This window comes from Rhincodon typus, chromosome 31, assembly GCF_021869965.1.
Source record: "Rhincodon typus isolate 14 chromosome 31, sRhiTyp1.1, whole genome shotgun sequence".
NCBI classification, from domain to species: Eukaryota; Metazoa; Chordata; class Chondrichthyes; order Orectolobiformes; family Rhincodontidae; genus Rhincodon; species Rhincodon typus.
The window spans coordinates 28879993-28894981 of record NC_063362.1 but is presented as its reverse complement, the minus strand read 5'-3'; the positions used below and the strand labels follow the sequence as shown (position 1 = coordinate 28894981).

General features: G+C 39.6%; 1 protein-coding gene across 1 annotated transcript in view; it reads right to left on the bottom strand.

Moving 5' to 3' along the window:
* Positions 1 to 14989, bottom strand: part of mtor (mechanistic target of rapamycin kinase) — a 358206-nt gene that overhangs the window by 10162 nt on the left and 333055 nt on the right. Inside the window, exons 46-54 of the mRNA XM_048614903.1 lie at positions 14104 to 14239; positions 11903 to 12050; positions 10796 to 10918; positions 6626 to 6708; positions 4537 to 4609; positions 3856 to 3930; positions 2890 to 3025; positions 819 to 884; positions 259 to 339 (exon numbers count right to left, since the gene is read on the bottom strand). Coding sequence (XP_048470860.1) covers positions 259 to 339; positions 819 to 884; positions 2890 to 3025; positions 3856 to 3930; positions 4537 to 4609; positions 6626 to 6708; positions 10796 to 10918; positions 11903 to 12050; positions 14104 to 14239 — 921 coding nt within the window. The remainder of the gene's footprint in view (positions 1 to 258; positions 340 to 818; positions 885 to 2889; positions 3026 to 3855; positions 3931 to 4536; positions 4610 to 6625; positions 6709 to 10795; positions 10919 to 11902; positions 12051 to 14103; positions 14240 to 14989) is intronic.

Here is a 14989-nt window from a genome sequence, read left to right as displayed (position 1 = left end):
CTGCTCCTCTGATGCTGCTTGGCCTGCTGTGTTCATCCAGCTCTACATCTTGTTATCTCAGATTCACCAGCATCTGCAGTTCATACTATCTCTGCCCTCATACTTGTTCATTTATTTTACCATACAGATTTCAAAATTAAAGTCATCATTTTAATAATTTTTTTTATCATTTAAACAAATATTAAACATAAACCACTAAATTAAGTTTAGGAACATAGAGTTGCATATCCTGATATTTATAACATTAAGATAACTTACTGAAGGAATGGATGGATTCAGGCACGGTAGTACCTGGTTTCTTATGTGTAGTTTCTCCAAGTTCTACCCCATCGAGCAATTCTAAAACACAAATTGTACAGAAATTTCAGGACAACAGTGATGGTGAAGAAACATTGAAATACAAACAGAAAAAATACTGAAATACTTGCATCATCTGAAAAAAGAGAAACACCAACAATTAAGTGAGCAATTTCATCTGCACCCAGGGAGAAAATGATTAGACCTGTTCTTCATGGCCCTCACTCAAACAAATATGGGAATCATACACATTATTTCAGCTCATGCACAAATAATAATTGATGTGTTGGTGGGATCTTTGGTACCCAGGACCTAAACCCTCAAGCCAATATCTTCAGATATAGTAAGAGAATATAGAAGGAAATTGGCGAGAGTCTGTTTCTTTCCTCCTCCTCTTACATGCATCCATTCTCCATATCCTTCCCAAAAGCATGCCTTGGGCTAAAGTACACAAATGTCAATTAACAAATAAAGTACCTGTGGGTAATTTGAACATATGCGCTGAAAACAGGATTACTCACCAGCTGTTTGACTATTTGAGTAGGAGTCCGTCCTTGTCCGGGATCGTTTATTACCTTTAATGTTTGCTGGAGAAGGGAAATAATATATTAGAACTATTTAAGTGTATACAATGTATGATGTTTAGTGAATAGATAAGCCAATTACAAGTTGCATTCATAAAGTGCCTTTAAACCAATAAAATATCAGTAGTCGTTTCAGAAAATATACAGCAAAATCTAACTTTGACCTACAAAAGGCAATACCAGGGCAGGTGGCTACAGGTTACTTCAAATGGCATGTTTTAAGGAGTTACTGAAAGGGAGGAAAGCAGTGTGGAGAGACATAGGGGCTTAGAGAGACAATTCCAAACCTTTGACCCTAGGCAGCTGAAGCATAGCTGCTATTATATTGCAGTTAAAATCAAGGTGCTCAAATGGTCAGAATTACCTAAGTACAGATACCTCAGAGGACTGTGGGACTGGAACAGATAACAGAGGTTTGAGGGGTGAGGCCAGAAGGATTTAAAAAGCAACAGGAGCATTTTAAATTCACTATGTTCCTTGACAATATAGGACAGCAAGCATAGGGGTGATAGGTGAATGGAAATGGTGAAAGTAGGGACTTGGGTAGCAGATCTTTGGATAACATCAAATTTACAGAGTGGAATAGGGGAGGCAGGCCAGAAGACGGTTGGTATAGTCAAGTGCGGAGGTAACAAAGCCATGGATAAGGGTTTCAGCAGTGGATAAGCTGAAGTATTCCAGGCATATAGTTTTTTCCTTAAAAAAAGCTGAAATTATACACATAGCTCCAATTGTTTTGAAAAGCAACTAGAGGTACTTCTATATGCATGCATTTGAAGATTAGAGATCACTCTTTTTAATCATTTATTATAATTGTTCATCTTTTTTCCCATTGCACATTGACAGAGGATGCTTTAATCAGGTTCAAGGATCCTGGGTTAAGTACAGGAAAATAGTAACAGTACCCAGTCTGAATTGCCATCCAGTGACCATTGTCTGTGAGCAATGCTCAGTGAGGACAGAGTCAGGACTGGTTGATATTTTCCCTATTGGCACTGTTTAGATCTAGCTATGTAAAACACCATCTGACTGAGGCAAAAAGCTCCAGTGGTACCATACTTCAAGAGTCAGAGTGATCAACAGAAGGAGGGCCATATTAGAATCTATGATTTTAGATATGTAGTAATTTAATCATGTTTGCATTTGTTACCTGTCTACACAATTTTGTCACAAATTTATGTCAAACTTTCATTTGAAAGCTGTGTCCACAATTATAATGAAAACATTGTGTTGGAAGCTTAGAAATGCTGCAATTAGGTTCGCTCACGAATAGAGGTGCTGTAGTACCAATTTTGCAACTCTCAGCTCCTTGACACTGCAGAAAAACTTCAACCTTCTAAACAAATTCTAGTTTCCCAGTTGTTTTAAGTTTTGATATTTACCAATAAGTTACTTTTGTATAAAACTTTAATACACCGACAGAATATTTGGTTGGAAAATAGGCACAACATATGATTTGTGCACTCTGATCCAATTAACCTTCAGCCTTAAACCCCAATCATTTAAAGGCTATGCTTGTTTTAGAATCTCCATATGTAACCACTGCACATGATTAATGAGTCTTAATAAAAAATTACAAATATTTGAATGTGATATAATTTTTTGCATCTTGCTGTTCAATAATTACTACTGTCTGAACAATGGAGACAAATGTATTTTAATTAAATCATTGTGCTTTTCCTTTAATACACAAGCATCAATCTGTTTAAAGGATAAATGGGTACCTGTTGGCTTCTCAGTGCCAACTTAAAAAGCCACTTGTTTGCATTGGTGTTTAGCATCTTGAAAGCAGGAAGGTGGCAACATCATTATATTATAAATATTTCTTATAAATGCAAGGTCTTGTTGACATATTATTGGGTTAAGCTAAGAGATTTGTGTTGAGGATACAACAGATCACTGAGGTTACCTCAAATGTTAGCTTCCAACAACTTCAAGAATCTTTTGCCCTGGATTTTGAGAAGTTCTCTAAAGCTCTTACTTCTATAAAATCTTCCTGATTACTCACTGTCCATAAGCCTCCAATTTAACAAGGGATCATAAACAAAGGCCTCAAGCACAGCCATGACACTGTCTCTGTGCTCCCGAAGCACTTCCATTACTGTGTGACATGTGATTCGATAGTTACCATCCAATCCTGTTACCTGTGGAACAGCAATAAGTGACATAAATGCATTTTGCAGGAATGGAAAATCAACAGCTTATGATAAGAGGTTTGTGCGTAATAGGCAAAACGCGTGTTGACTGTACAGTTCAATTTCCATCCCAAAAAGTACAGCATATTAAGTTAGGTTGACATTCCAGAGCAGTACTGAAGAAATGTTGCACTGGTGATATGTCATCTTTCAGTTGAGATGTTATCTGCCTTTTCAAATGGATGAGAAAGATTCCATAACATTATTTCAAAGAGCAGGGGAGTTACCCCAGTGTCTTAGACCAATATTTTACCCTCAGCTGACTGAAGTGAACAATCTTAGTAGTACTTAAAATGACTAAATTTTTAAGTACCTTAAAAGTACTTAAATTGAACAATTGGAAATGTGGTGATTTAGTGATGGTAGTTAATAGGTGAAAATTGCCACAGGGAAAAGCCATTTGGTTATGTGTGATAGCACTTCCACACGTAAAAAGAAGAAAAAAATGATTGCCTTCTTCTGCAGATTTTTCTGACCATAGAATAACTTGGCCCCCTCCTAAAGCACAACTCTTCAAGTGACTATCAATTAGAGATATTTTCATGAATACTGAGCTTCAAACTGGCCTTATACAGAATTAGATAATTTCCCCTCAAGAACGCTAAGCGTTGGGGCCACAAACAACAAATTGGGTAATCTACTATACTCCCATTGTGTTCCAAATCATCAGTGGGTAGTAATGCTACAAGACAGCAGCAAATAAATGTAATAGGTAAACACCTTTTTGTATGATAGATTGCTTCATTGTTTAAAATATGAGAACAAGGCAGGGCTATTACCTCCATGGCATTGGTTAACATTCTAGTCAGCCTGAATGGAATCTTCTCTGGGAATTTCTCCCTGGTCATAGCAACCTGTGGAAAAATGGATCCGTAAAGAAAGACAGCATTGGAACACTGCAGTTTACATCAGTTATGTAATCTGATAGAATACTACTTTACTTTTGAGCTTTCATTTGTACCAATGGGAGTCACCGACTTAATTTCAAACTTCATCCATTCTGCTGGGAAATGGGAAAGCCATTTCCATCAGCTTGCTTCGAGGATGACTATCTCATCTCGTAGCTCAGACTAGTAATCAAACCCAATTTTGTTTAGCTGCAATTTGCTGTACCACAGGGTCTATTGAGAGTGACATTTTCACAGCATATAGCCTCATTTTTCCTTTTCCTCCTAGTACTGTAATAGAAATCCTGAACAAGACCATTGTCTATATCCCTTAAAAAAAAAACTCCACTTGTATTAGCCTGTACAAATGGTATGTTTAGATCAGCAACCGAGAAGCACTATACTGTCTTAATTCTTTGATTAATGACTCTTATTAATAGGTTGTGTATAGTGTTGGGAAAATACACAAAATGATTTGTATTTGGCAAGCTGGATGTTTCTCCATAATAATAGTGGATGGTTTCCAAAGTCATATGGCAATGTACTATTTTGCTCAGAGCCTCAAAACCTTACCTCAAAACAGTCGCCAAAGTCAATGTGCAAGATTTTTCCACTAAGCCTGTCCAGCATCAGGTTGGATGGATGTCTGGGGAAAAGAAATGCAAAAGTCCTATCAGATTTCCTGGGAAATACAGCAAAGGAATCAGCCAATACTGAAGGATCTTTTGTCAGAAGATTCCATTGTGAATAAGGTTGACTAAACAAAGACAGGTAGACAGTGTCGATGAATAAATTGCACATTCAATGTGTTTGCTAAACCATTACCTCATTTGCCAAAATACATCAATTCTGCTGGGGTACGGGTTAAACGGGTGTCAGGAGCCCTTTGGCCTCTCTCTATATACTGTCTGTGTTTAGCACATACACCAGACAACTTCAAACACCTGCTTTTATTTACAACCATCAAAAGCAATGACAAACAAAACCAAGAGGCTGCAGGTCACCTCCACAAATACAAGTGAAGTGCTGGCATCTTAACCTTTGGCAATTTTACATTCCATGATGATCTGCTGCACCCAGCTCTCACCTGCTGAAACTAGATGTCAATCAGGCCTTGTCTGGTTTCTGGTGTTTGACACAGTTTAGCTCTGTTATGCACAAGGAGAACTTTCCCAATGTACTTGTCCTCAGAAGACTGCTCCTGTCCCCCAGGTCCTTAGCATCAATCACATCGCCTCACTGTCCACTCCAATTGCGCAAAGCACAGCATAGCAGAACAATGTTGCACACTGTGTCTGGACTATACCGGAGGGCCCTCCAACTGGTCCACATATCTGTGCTCCACATCAGTCAGGTGGTTGAACAATGGTGTCATGAGCCAAGGTCATAGTGGGTAGTTTTTGTCACTCAACAGCCAGTCTTATAAGGCACCTGGACCCTCAAATTGACCGGGTACCAGAGTGCTCCAGTATTTAGGAGTTATGATAGCTGCCAGAGTAGCTGGAACGTACCTCCAGGAAATGGCAACGATGATCACAGATTGCCAGAATGAAATCCTTTTCTATTGATGAATTCCACTGAGTTACATTAGTGCCACGTGTATACAGGCGACAGCAACTTTGTATGTGGTGGAAGCCAACTATGTTTCCGAATGTTACTGCCCATGCTGCAGCACCAAACTCATCGTTGAGAAACAAAATGAACTAGTGTGATCAAGTAAATCTGGCATCAGTCACTGTCCTTATTCATTTGAGAGTGCATGACTAAGAGATCCCATATAAGTCATCCAACATTCCTTGGGAGGCACCAGTTGCATAGTGGTTTGAAATAGCTGTCACTTTCAGAGACAGAGGATGGCCTCCCACTCCTGCAGCCCTCAGGTCCTGCTCTAGCAGTGGGCAAAATTTTGTCACACTGGCCTGGGACATATGGAGTCTGCAGCAACACTGCACCTTGTTCATCCCAAAGAAATGGAGGCAGGGATGAAAATCCCTGATCCTCCTACGGACCCCTCGTTTTGATAGATCCTGATAGGGAAAGGGAGCAGACGCAGGGCCTCAGCTAGGTGTTCCTCATGCTCAGTGGTACTCTGCTGCTCCTTCCCATCCCATACACACAACTGTTCATTACATTCAGTACACACCATCATTAAAATTACATGACAGACGATGAAGCTCATTTCCATAGCACCTGTTGAATTTACACAAGTAATGGGTTTGATTTTGACCATCGTTCACACTTTTTAAGTCATTGCTGCTTCTGACGAGCATTTCAACCCATACATGTTCGCTGCATGCATTGCAAATGGACGATGAAATGATTGCAATGAAATGTAGCTGTTGCAAACAACTGCTTTATATAACTGCCCCTAATGTCCACCAGACAGGATTCTGCACTTATGCCCATCAAAGTGACACTTACACTGCCCACCCTGGGTATTGACCAAGCCATTTTCCAGTTGTATTTTGCATGTAGAGAATGGCAAGTGATGGGCAGCGCATTTCCACCCTTCCCCCATCATGTGGAGACCCACAACATTGAAATGTGTCTCCAACTGTTATCCCTGCCCCTGGAGCCCTGAAATTGTATTATGCAGACAATTGTAAGGAACACTGCACTGTATGGTAGTTAGAAAAGCACCAGATTAGTTGAATCGCCTTACCGATCCCCTAGTCCCAGGATGTAACCCACCATTGACATCACAGCTAAGGAGCGTGTGTAGTTGGTTCTTCGGTCAAACCACACCTGCAGAGTACCAGAATGTAAAACAGCACTGTTAAACTTCTCAAAACATACAGATGCATCTTATTGGTTTGCATTGGAGGAGCTACTTGAAGTACAATAAATTTTCAAAGACCTTTCAATTTGCTTTTAAAAGAATTATTGACTTTTCGTATTGCATCAGAAAAAAAACCATAATCCTGCATTTAAACAGGAGAAGAAAATTCAGTCAGATGGTTAGCTGAGAATTTCTTTATCGAACCGGACAATAATCAGCACAATAAACAATAGTGTTTAATCTGAACAAGTATGAGGTAATGCATTTTGGGAGATCAAATGAAACAGGCAAGTATACAGTAAATGGCAGGACCCTTAGGAGCAATGATATATGGAGGGATCTTAGGGTGCAAGGCCATAGTTCCCTAAAAGTGGCAACACAATTGGATAAAGCGGTAGGGGAGGCATATGGGATGCTTGCCTTCATTGGTTTGGGCCTACAGTATAAAAGTTGGCAAGTTATGCTACAGCTGTTTAAAACTTTAGCTAGGCCACATTTGAAGTATTGTGTGCAGTTCTGGTCATCACACTATAGGGAGGATATGGAGGCTTTGGAGAAGGTGCAAAAGAGATTTACTAGAATGTTGCCTGGATTGGAGTGTATTAGCTATAAGGAGAGATTGGACAAACATGGACTGTTTCGCTAGATGGTCAGAGACTGAGGAGCGGGGCGCCATGATAGAAATTTATAAAATTATGAGTGGCACAGATGAGAGATGGATAATCAGATGGAAAGCCTAAGAGAGATGTGCAAGACAATTTTTTTAATGCAGAGGGAGGTAGGTGCCTGGAACGTGCTGCCAGGGGAGGTGGTCGAAACAGACAAAATAGCAATGTTTAAGAGGCATTTAGACAGATGCATGAATAGATAGGGATTAGTTGGATATGGACCATGTGGAGACAGATGGGATTAGTTTAGAATAGTGTCAAGGTTGGCACAAATATGGTGGTCTGAAGCGTCTGTCCCTGTGCTGTACTGTTCAATGTTCTAAAAGCCTACAGCCACAAAGGGAATTAAGATGCCAAGTTAAAACCTGAACAAATGGCTCATAGGCTATGATTAAACATCAATACCCTATTGATCATTAATATCTGATTCCAAACAGAACAAAGAGCATACTAAAGCCACATGAGGAGTTATCACAGACAATTATATCTTAATTTAAAGTTTACACCTAATGGATTTTGAGAGAGTTGATTTCCTGTTGCCTTGATGATAGTGTACAAAATGCACTGCTGAAGTTTACCAAAGCTCCTTCTAAACCCATAATCATTACCATCTATAAGGACAAGGACAGCAGATATATGGGAACACCATCACTTACAAGTTCCCTACCAAGCCACTCATCACTTGGATTTGGAAACACATTGTCCCACCTTCAATGGTTCTGGGTCAAAATTCCTGGAGCACTCTCCCAAAAGGCATTGTCGCTATGTACCTACATCAAATGTATTGCAGTGGTTCAAGAAGGCAACTCACTACCACCTTCCCAAGGACAACTAGAGATGGATAATAAACGCTTGAACAGCCAGTGACACACAATTCCCATGAAGAGACAAAAAAGTGCAAGCATATTTCTCGATAAAATAACTTACAAGTAACCAATTGCACCATCTTTTAAGCAAAGACACTGGAAAAATACACAAACTGTTCAAAATGAGAAAGATGACACTCTATGATGCATAAGAGATGAAGCCTGTTCTAACTTCAAGTAGATGTAGCAACTTGAAACTAGGCTCCCATAAAGCATTATGGGTCATCTTTAGTAAAATTTTATTCAACTGCAATCTGTAACCTCATGGTCTGGGATATCCTCCAATCTACCACTACGCTCCAGCTGAGAGATCAGACTGGTTGAATCAAGAATGCAGGAAGGCATGCTGGGAACAGCACCAAGCATACCTAAACATGAGGTGTCAACCTGGTGAAGCTACATTACAGAGCTGCTTGCATGTCAAACAGCAGAAGTAGCAACAACAGACAGTACTACAATATCTCAACCAACAGATCAGATCTTTATCCTGCAGTCCTGCCATTTTCATTTACAAATGGTAGTAGACAAACAACATTTCAGGTGGGGGCAGCTCCACTAATATCCTCAAGACTGGGGGAACTCAGCACATTACTGAAAAAGAGAAGGCTGAAGCATATGCATTAATCGTCAAACCTAAGTGCTAAGTGGATGATTTACCTCAGCTTCCTGTTGAAATGCCCAGCATCACAGATGCCAGTCTTCAGCCAATTCGATTCATTCCACATGGTATCAACAAACAACTGAAGGTACTGGTTAGTAAAAAGGCTACGAGCTCTGACAACATGCCAACAACAGTACTGAAGACTTGCACTCCATAATGGGCCATGCCCCTCAACAAGATTTTCCACTACAGATCAATACTGACATCAACGCAACAACATGGAGAATTGCCCACATATGTTCTGTCCACAAAACGTTGGACAAATCCAACCCGGTTAATTACCTCCCTATGTGTCTACTCTTGACCATCAGCAAAGTAATGGAAGGGTTAGCAAGAGTGCCATCAAGTGGCAGTTACAATGGAATAACTTGCTCCCTGATGCTCCGTTTGGGTTTCACCAGGGCCATTCAGCTCCTGACTGCATTATGGCCTAACACTATAGCACAAACATGAACAGAAGAGATGAACTCTAAAAGTGAGATGAGAGTAACAGCTTCAACATCATACCAACATCAAGGTGGTATTTAACTGAATATGGCATTTAGGAAACAAGCTAAACTGGAGCCAATGGGAAAGGGGAAAAACCCTCCAATGGTTGAAGCCACACTTAGCACAAGGAAAGATGGTTGTTAATGCTGGAAGTCAATAATCTCCCTTCCATGGTGTCACTGCAGCAATTCCTCAGTGTAATGTCCTACACCCAAACATTTTCAATTGCTTTATTAATGACTTCTTAACATCATGCGGTCAGATGTCCGGCAGTTTGCTTATGACTGCACAATAGCACCATTCATGATTCCTGAGATAGTGAAGCAGTCTGGGTCCAGATGCACTAAGACCTGGCCACCATCTAGGCCTGGTCTGATTTGTGACAAGTATCATTTGCACTACACATGTGCCAGGGAATTATCGTCTCTAACGAAAGGGAATCTACCCATTGTCCATGGAAGTGAAAAGGCAATGGCATTGCTGAATTCCCCCACTGTCAACATCTTACTATTACAATTGACATTACCATTCTGATCATTACCACTGATTAGAAACTGAACGGGACCAGCCATATAAATACCATCGTTACAAAAGCCCGTCAGAGACTTGGAATTCTGTAGCAATCAATCTAATTCCTGTTTCCCCACTGCCTGTCCACAATCTATAAGGTGCAAGTCAAGACTTTGATGGAATACTCTTTACTTACCTGGATTGGCACAGCTCCAACAAAACTCAAGAAGCAATGACACCAATCCAAAGCAGCCTGCTTGATTGGTACCCCAACCACAACATTCAACATTCATTACCTCACTACTGACACAGAGTAGAAGCAGTACGTACCATTTACAATCATACTGCACTCGAAACCCATGACCTCTACCACCAAGAAGAACAAGGGCAGCAGTTACACAGGAACATCATCACCTGCAAGATTCCCTCCAAGCCACACACCGATCCTGAACTGAAACTACATCGCCGTTCCTTCACTGTCACTGGATTAAAATCCTAGAACTCCCTCTCTAACAGCGTTGTGGATGTCTCCATACCCCAAGGACTGAATCATTTCAAAAAGGCACTCACCACCTTCCCCAGTGAAATTAGGAATGGGTAATAAATGTTTACCGAACCGGCGACACTGATATTCCAAGACCAAATAAATTAAACCGCTGGAATGAAAATAGGTTGACATCTCTCACAGGTGATCAATCTAATGAAGGTGAAAATTTATTAGTGTAGTTTTAACACTGGTACCTGCAGAAAATCTGGGAATAAACATTTTGTTCAGAATATGCTTACAACACTACAACTGTGGACTGTGGGCAATTTGTGTAAATGTGAAGAATGCTCTGAAAATAAAGCAAGGCTTTACCTCAGAGCTGGGACTCTTCAGCCACAGTAGCTTGGCCAGATCGTCGCCTGCCGTGTTATTCACTGCATGTTCAAATACCTCGACCTTTTGCATCAGGGTGAGGTGATCATAGTCTGGAGCCATCTGTTGGTTAGAACAAAACAAAGGATGCAAATCAAACCATATGTGTCAGCTTGGACTGATTTTTCAACTCTTTTAGTCAAAAATAAATTACCTTTTTGGGATAAGAAAGGAGGTATAAGAAAGAGAGAAGGAAGCAACAGACTTTGGAAAACCTGATGCAAAACAGAAAGGGCCACAAATATTTTCACAAAAAATATCCTCCACCTCAACCAGAAACTTTCACAATTTGGTTTCTTTTAATTCCATTCTTTGGAAAAATGTTAATTAAGTATGTTGCTTGACAACACAGAAGCTTAAACTGGTTTTAGAAGCTAACATCTACTGAACTACTAATATACCTTTGAGTTTACATCAGATATTTCAAATACAACCAAACTAGATGCAAATTAAAGCACTTTAAATACCATTTCATGTAAAGAAATTATTGGCTTCATGTGATTTGTGTTCTCCATTTAATGAGTTTCAGAAAATGACATTGATAACTCGCAATTAACTCAGTTTAAAGCTTTTATTTAGGAGCTCTTGTGGGGCAGTAATAGCATCCCTACCTCTGAGTCAGGACATTCAGGTTTAAGTCCCATCTGTTCCAAAGGTGTGTAACAGCATTTCCGTAGATTAAAAAGTATCTAAAGCTTTATTTGTTGATTGATTTATGCATTCACTGCTATTAAGCTAGAAATCTTATGGTCAACTTATCTTCATTCATATTGAATTGGAAGTGTTTTAACGTATGTTGTATTGAATAGGTTTGCTGCAAGTTTGAAAATAGCATTTGAGCTGAGTAGGTACCAGCTCCCCGTACAGTTCTAGTCCTCGTTTCTAGCCTTTGTTTGAGTGAATGTGGCAATGACATTTAACTATATGACTCAGTAAGTTCAAAGATGCAGGTTTAATTTAAATTAAAATTTTAAGAAAGTGTGAATAAAAGTAATGACTTAACCGTAAGAAAGTGTACATTTAAAATAAACAGGCAACAGTACCTACCCTGAGCATGATGCGGTGCTCAATATTCAGCAGAATCTTTTTCTTCTCTCGGTAGTCTCGAATAAGAGCATGGAGCGTGTCGCAGTGTGGGACCCAGCCAATTAGACCAGAGTTCGTGGACAGAGGAATGACAGCATATCTCTGAATACTGAAAGAGAAAGCCCAGAATATTTGAGGGAAACATCTAAACGCATTATGTGTACTTTTTAAAACATGTCTTAAAAATACAATGTATTTCTTCATGAAACAAATCAACATGTTTAAAAAACAGTGCTTGGGGAATACAAGCTAATTATCTCTTCTGTCAGGAGCATTTTTCTATTGGCAAAATAGGAGCAGACTACTTATTCCTGATGTCCAAACAAATGGATTAAAACTTCAAATGCTTCAAGCTTGACATTCTAAAGGTATGTTACATTGTGGGACAGCAGTGACAATGTTAGAAATGTAGGTCGCTTTAAGGGTAAACCGGGACAGTTTCAGAGTTGGTTAAGAGTTGGTGATGTTCAGAGCTGAGCTGTACTTAAGACCTGAGTTTTTCCCTGTGGGATAGGAAGAAGACTCAGAAGGGTATAAACAGGTGAACTACAATTTTACAATAAAACTGTTGCTAATCACAAAAAATACACCGAGAGCGATTCAGTATTCGGATATCTGCATATACAGTTCATTAATATCCTTTAGATTGGGAAATCTGCTATTCTTAACCTGGTCTGGCCTACATGTGACTCCAGGCCCACAGCAATGTGGTTGACTCCTAACTGCTCTCTGGGCAATTAGGGATGGATAAAAAATACTGATCCTAGTCAACAACACCAACATTTGGTGAATGAATAAAAAAAAAACTTCCTATTAAACAAGCAGCACCAATATTGATTGTTTTTGCTTGTACCCTATTTGTATTTTCATTGAGCACAGATCATCCTTTTATACTGGAACAGCATACTCTCCCAACGACTTTTGAGATGCATGAATAAATGAGGTCTGGAGCTGAGTAGCTCTGAATGAATCCTACATCAGCAGTGAGCAGGCTATTGGAGAGTAACTGTTGCTTGACGCCATTCCAGATGTCGCCTTTTATTAATTTAATGATGAGTAGGAAGCGTTTTAGGGCAGTAATGGTCTAAGTTATGTTCATCTTGATTTCTGTGATTAGAATAAACCTGGGAAATCTTCTGCATTGCCATTTTCACTTTCCCTCCCATTCCCACTCTGATCTGAGTCCTCAACAGTGAGTTTAATAATTTTAGATCGCCATCTCTGCAAGTGCTGGTAACGATTCTGTTCTTGCCGTTTGCAGATTCGCTAGACCGTTCTTTTGTTTATTTATTTGCCCTATTACCATTTACTTTTGCATTGTACCAGGATCCTTTTACTACTCATTTTCCCTCTGTACCTGCTTAAAAGCCGTTAAGATGTTTTACATCTTACAGCTCTGACAAAATTTCTATGATCTGGCACACTGTTGCTTCCTCTGCAGATGCTGTCTGACCTGGGGAATATTTCCAGCACTTTTTGTTTGTACTTCAATTTTCCACATCATTGGCTTGATGCCAATGCCTTAACTGCACTGGAAGAGCTTGGTTAATGAAGCAGGTAGTTCCGAGTACACATTTTCAGCATCACAGCCATAATGTTGTCAGTACTCTACTTTTCTACGGTCCAACACATGCAACCATTAATGGTTGAACATAGGAATGTTCATAGAGCTTACTCTTGTTAGTTGCCTGGTTGCTGTGCAGCTTCTCTAACGGATGTGATAAGGCTACAGAATGTTACTAAACTTTGTTAGCTCAATCTATAGGCTATTGCTTTTTGCATTTAGTATGTAGGTAGCCCGCCAAACCAGTCTCGCCTGCTGGTACGACAGGACAATTTCTTGAACATTGATAGTTGGAATTGGGGTATTACTCTTTGGATTTGATGTCATTAAGTATGACTGGATCGTACTGTTGTCTCTCAAGTCTGTGGGTCAGTTTTCTCAATGTGAGCACCAAGCCTTGGGCGTTATCAAAGTGGACCTTATTGGATCGATTTGAGCTGATACTGCTTTAGACTTCTTTGAATTTATTTGATATTTTATTGAGTGTTTATAAATATCCTCTGGGTTGTTTGATCCAGCACTGTAACCATAAGATTAACCATTATAAGACAAGGAAGTGCAAAACTATGCTTATGGATATTGACCAACATGTCACTACCTGAGGTTCTTCCGAAGAGATGCTGGGTCATTTGCCAGCAAGGTGTTCACCAATCCAAAAAGCTGCATCACCCTTTCATCCTGACGCAGATCTTCATGACCCTTCAGTAAGAACATGAATTCATGGCTATTACTTCCTACAGAAAGATAAATAAAATTCTGTTAAATTTGAGTTGGGGAAGAAAACTCAATGGTTAGCATATTTTATTTTTACAGTCTGGTAGAGCATCAGCATTTGTTTAGACTAGTTAATAATTTGGCTTTCATTTTGCTAGAATTAGAGAACACAAAAACCCAGTAACAACAGGGGCAGGGATTTGCTCTGGTTCAATCATGAGACAAGTTTGGTAACAGTTGTGCTATTTCTGTTATGAGCCGGGAGGCTGAAATCTTCCTTAAGGGGTCTGTTGGGAGCATTCTCGATCTTTCTCACTCATAAGACTGCAATTCCTCCTACAAGAATCGTTGGGATTCTTGACCAGTGGAGAACCCCATCCAACAACTGTAAAATTCAAAAATCAGGCTTTTAGTTGTATTGCAAAGGTGCAAATTGACTACATAATTAAGTATCCCTTTTTGCCAGTTGGAGCACAGTACTTCATTAAATGTGTTACTGTAAAAACATGACAGAAAATGAAACAAAGTGCACATGGCGGATTAGAGTCATGTTCTCCATCTTTTTAATTTGTATCCTGTCCTTCCACCACCTTATTGAGTTAGTATAGAGGCCCCTGTTTCAAATACCTAAACTTAGTTTGATTTAATTACTCATTCCCGATGCATATCATCTCTCTTTTTCGTTTGTGTCTTCATTTTGCTTTCTCAATACAAAATTGTTCCCACTTGGAAAGGTATAATACAAATGAAATAGAAGATAACAATTTGCA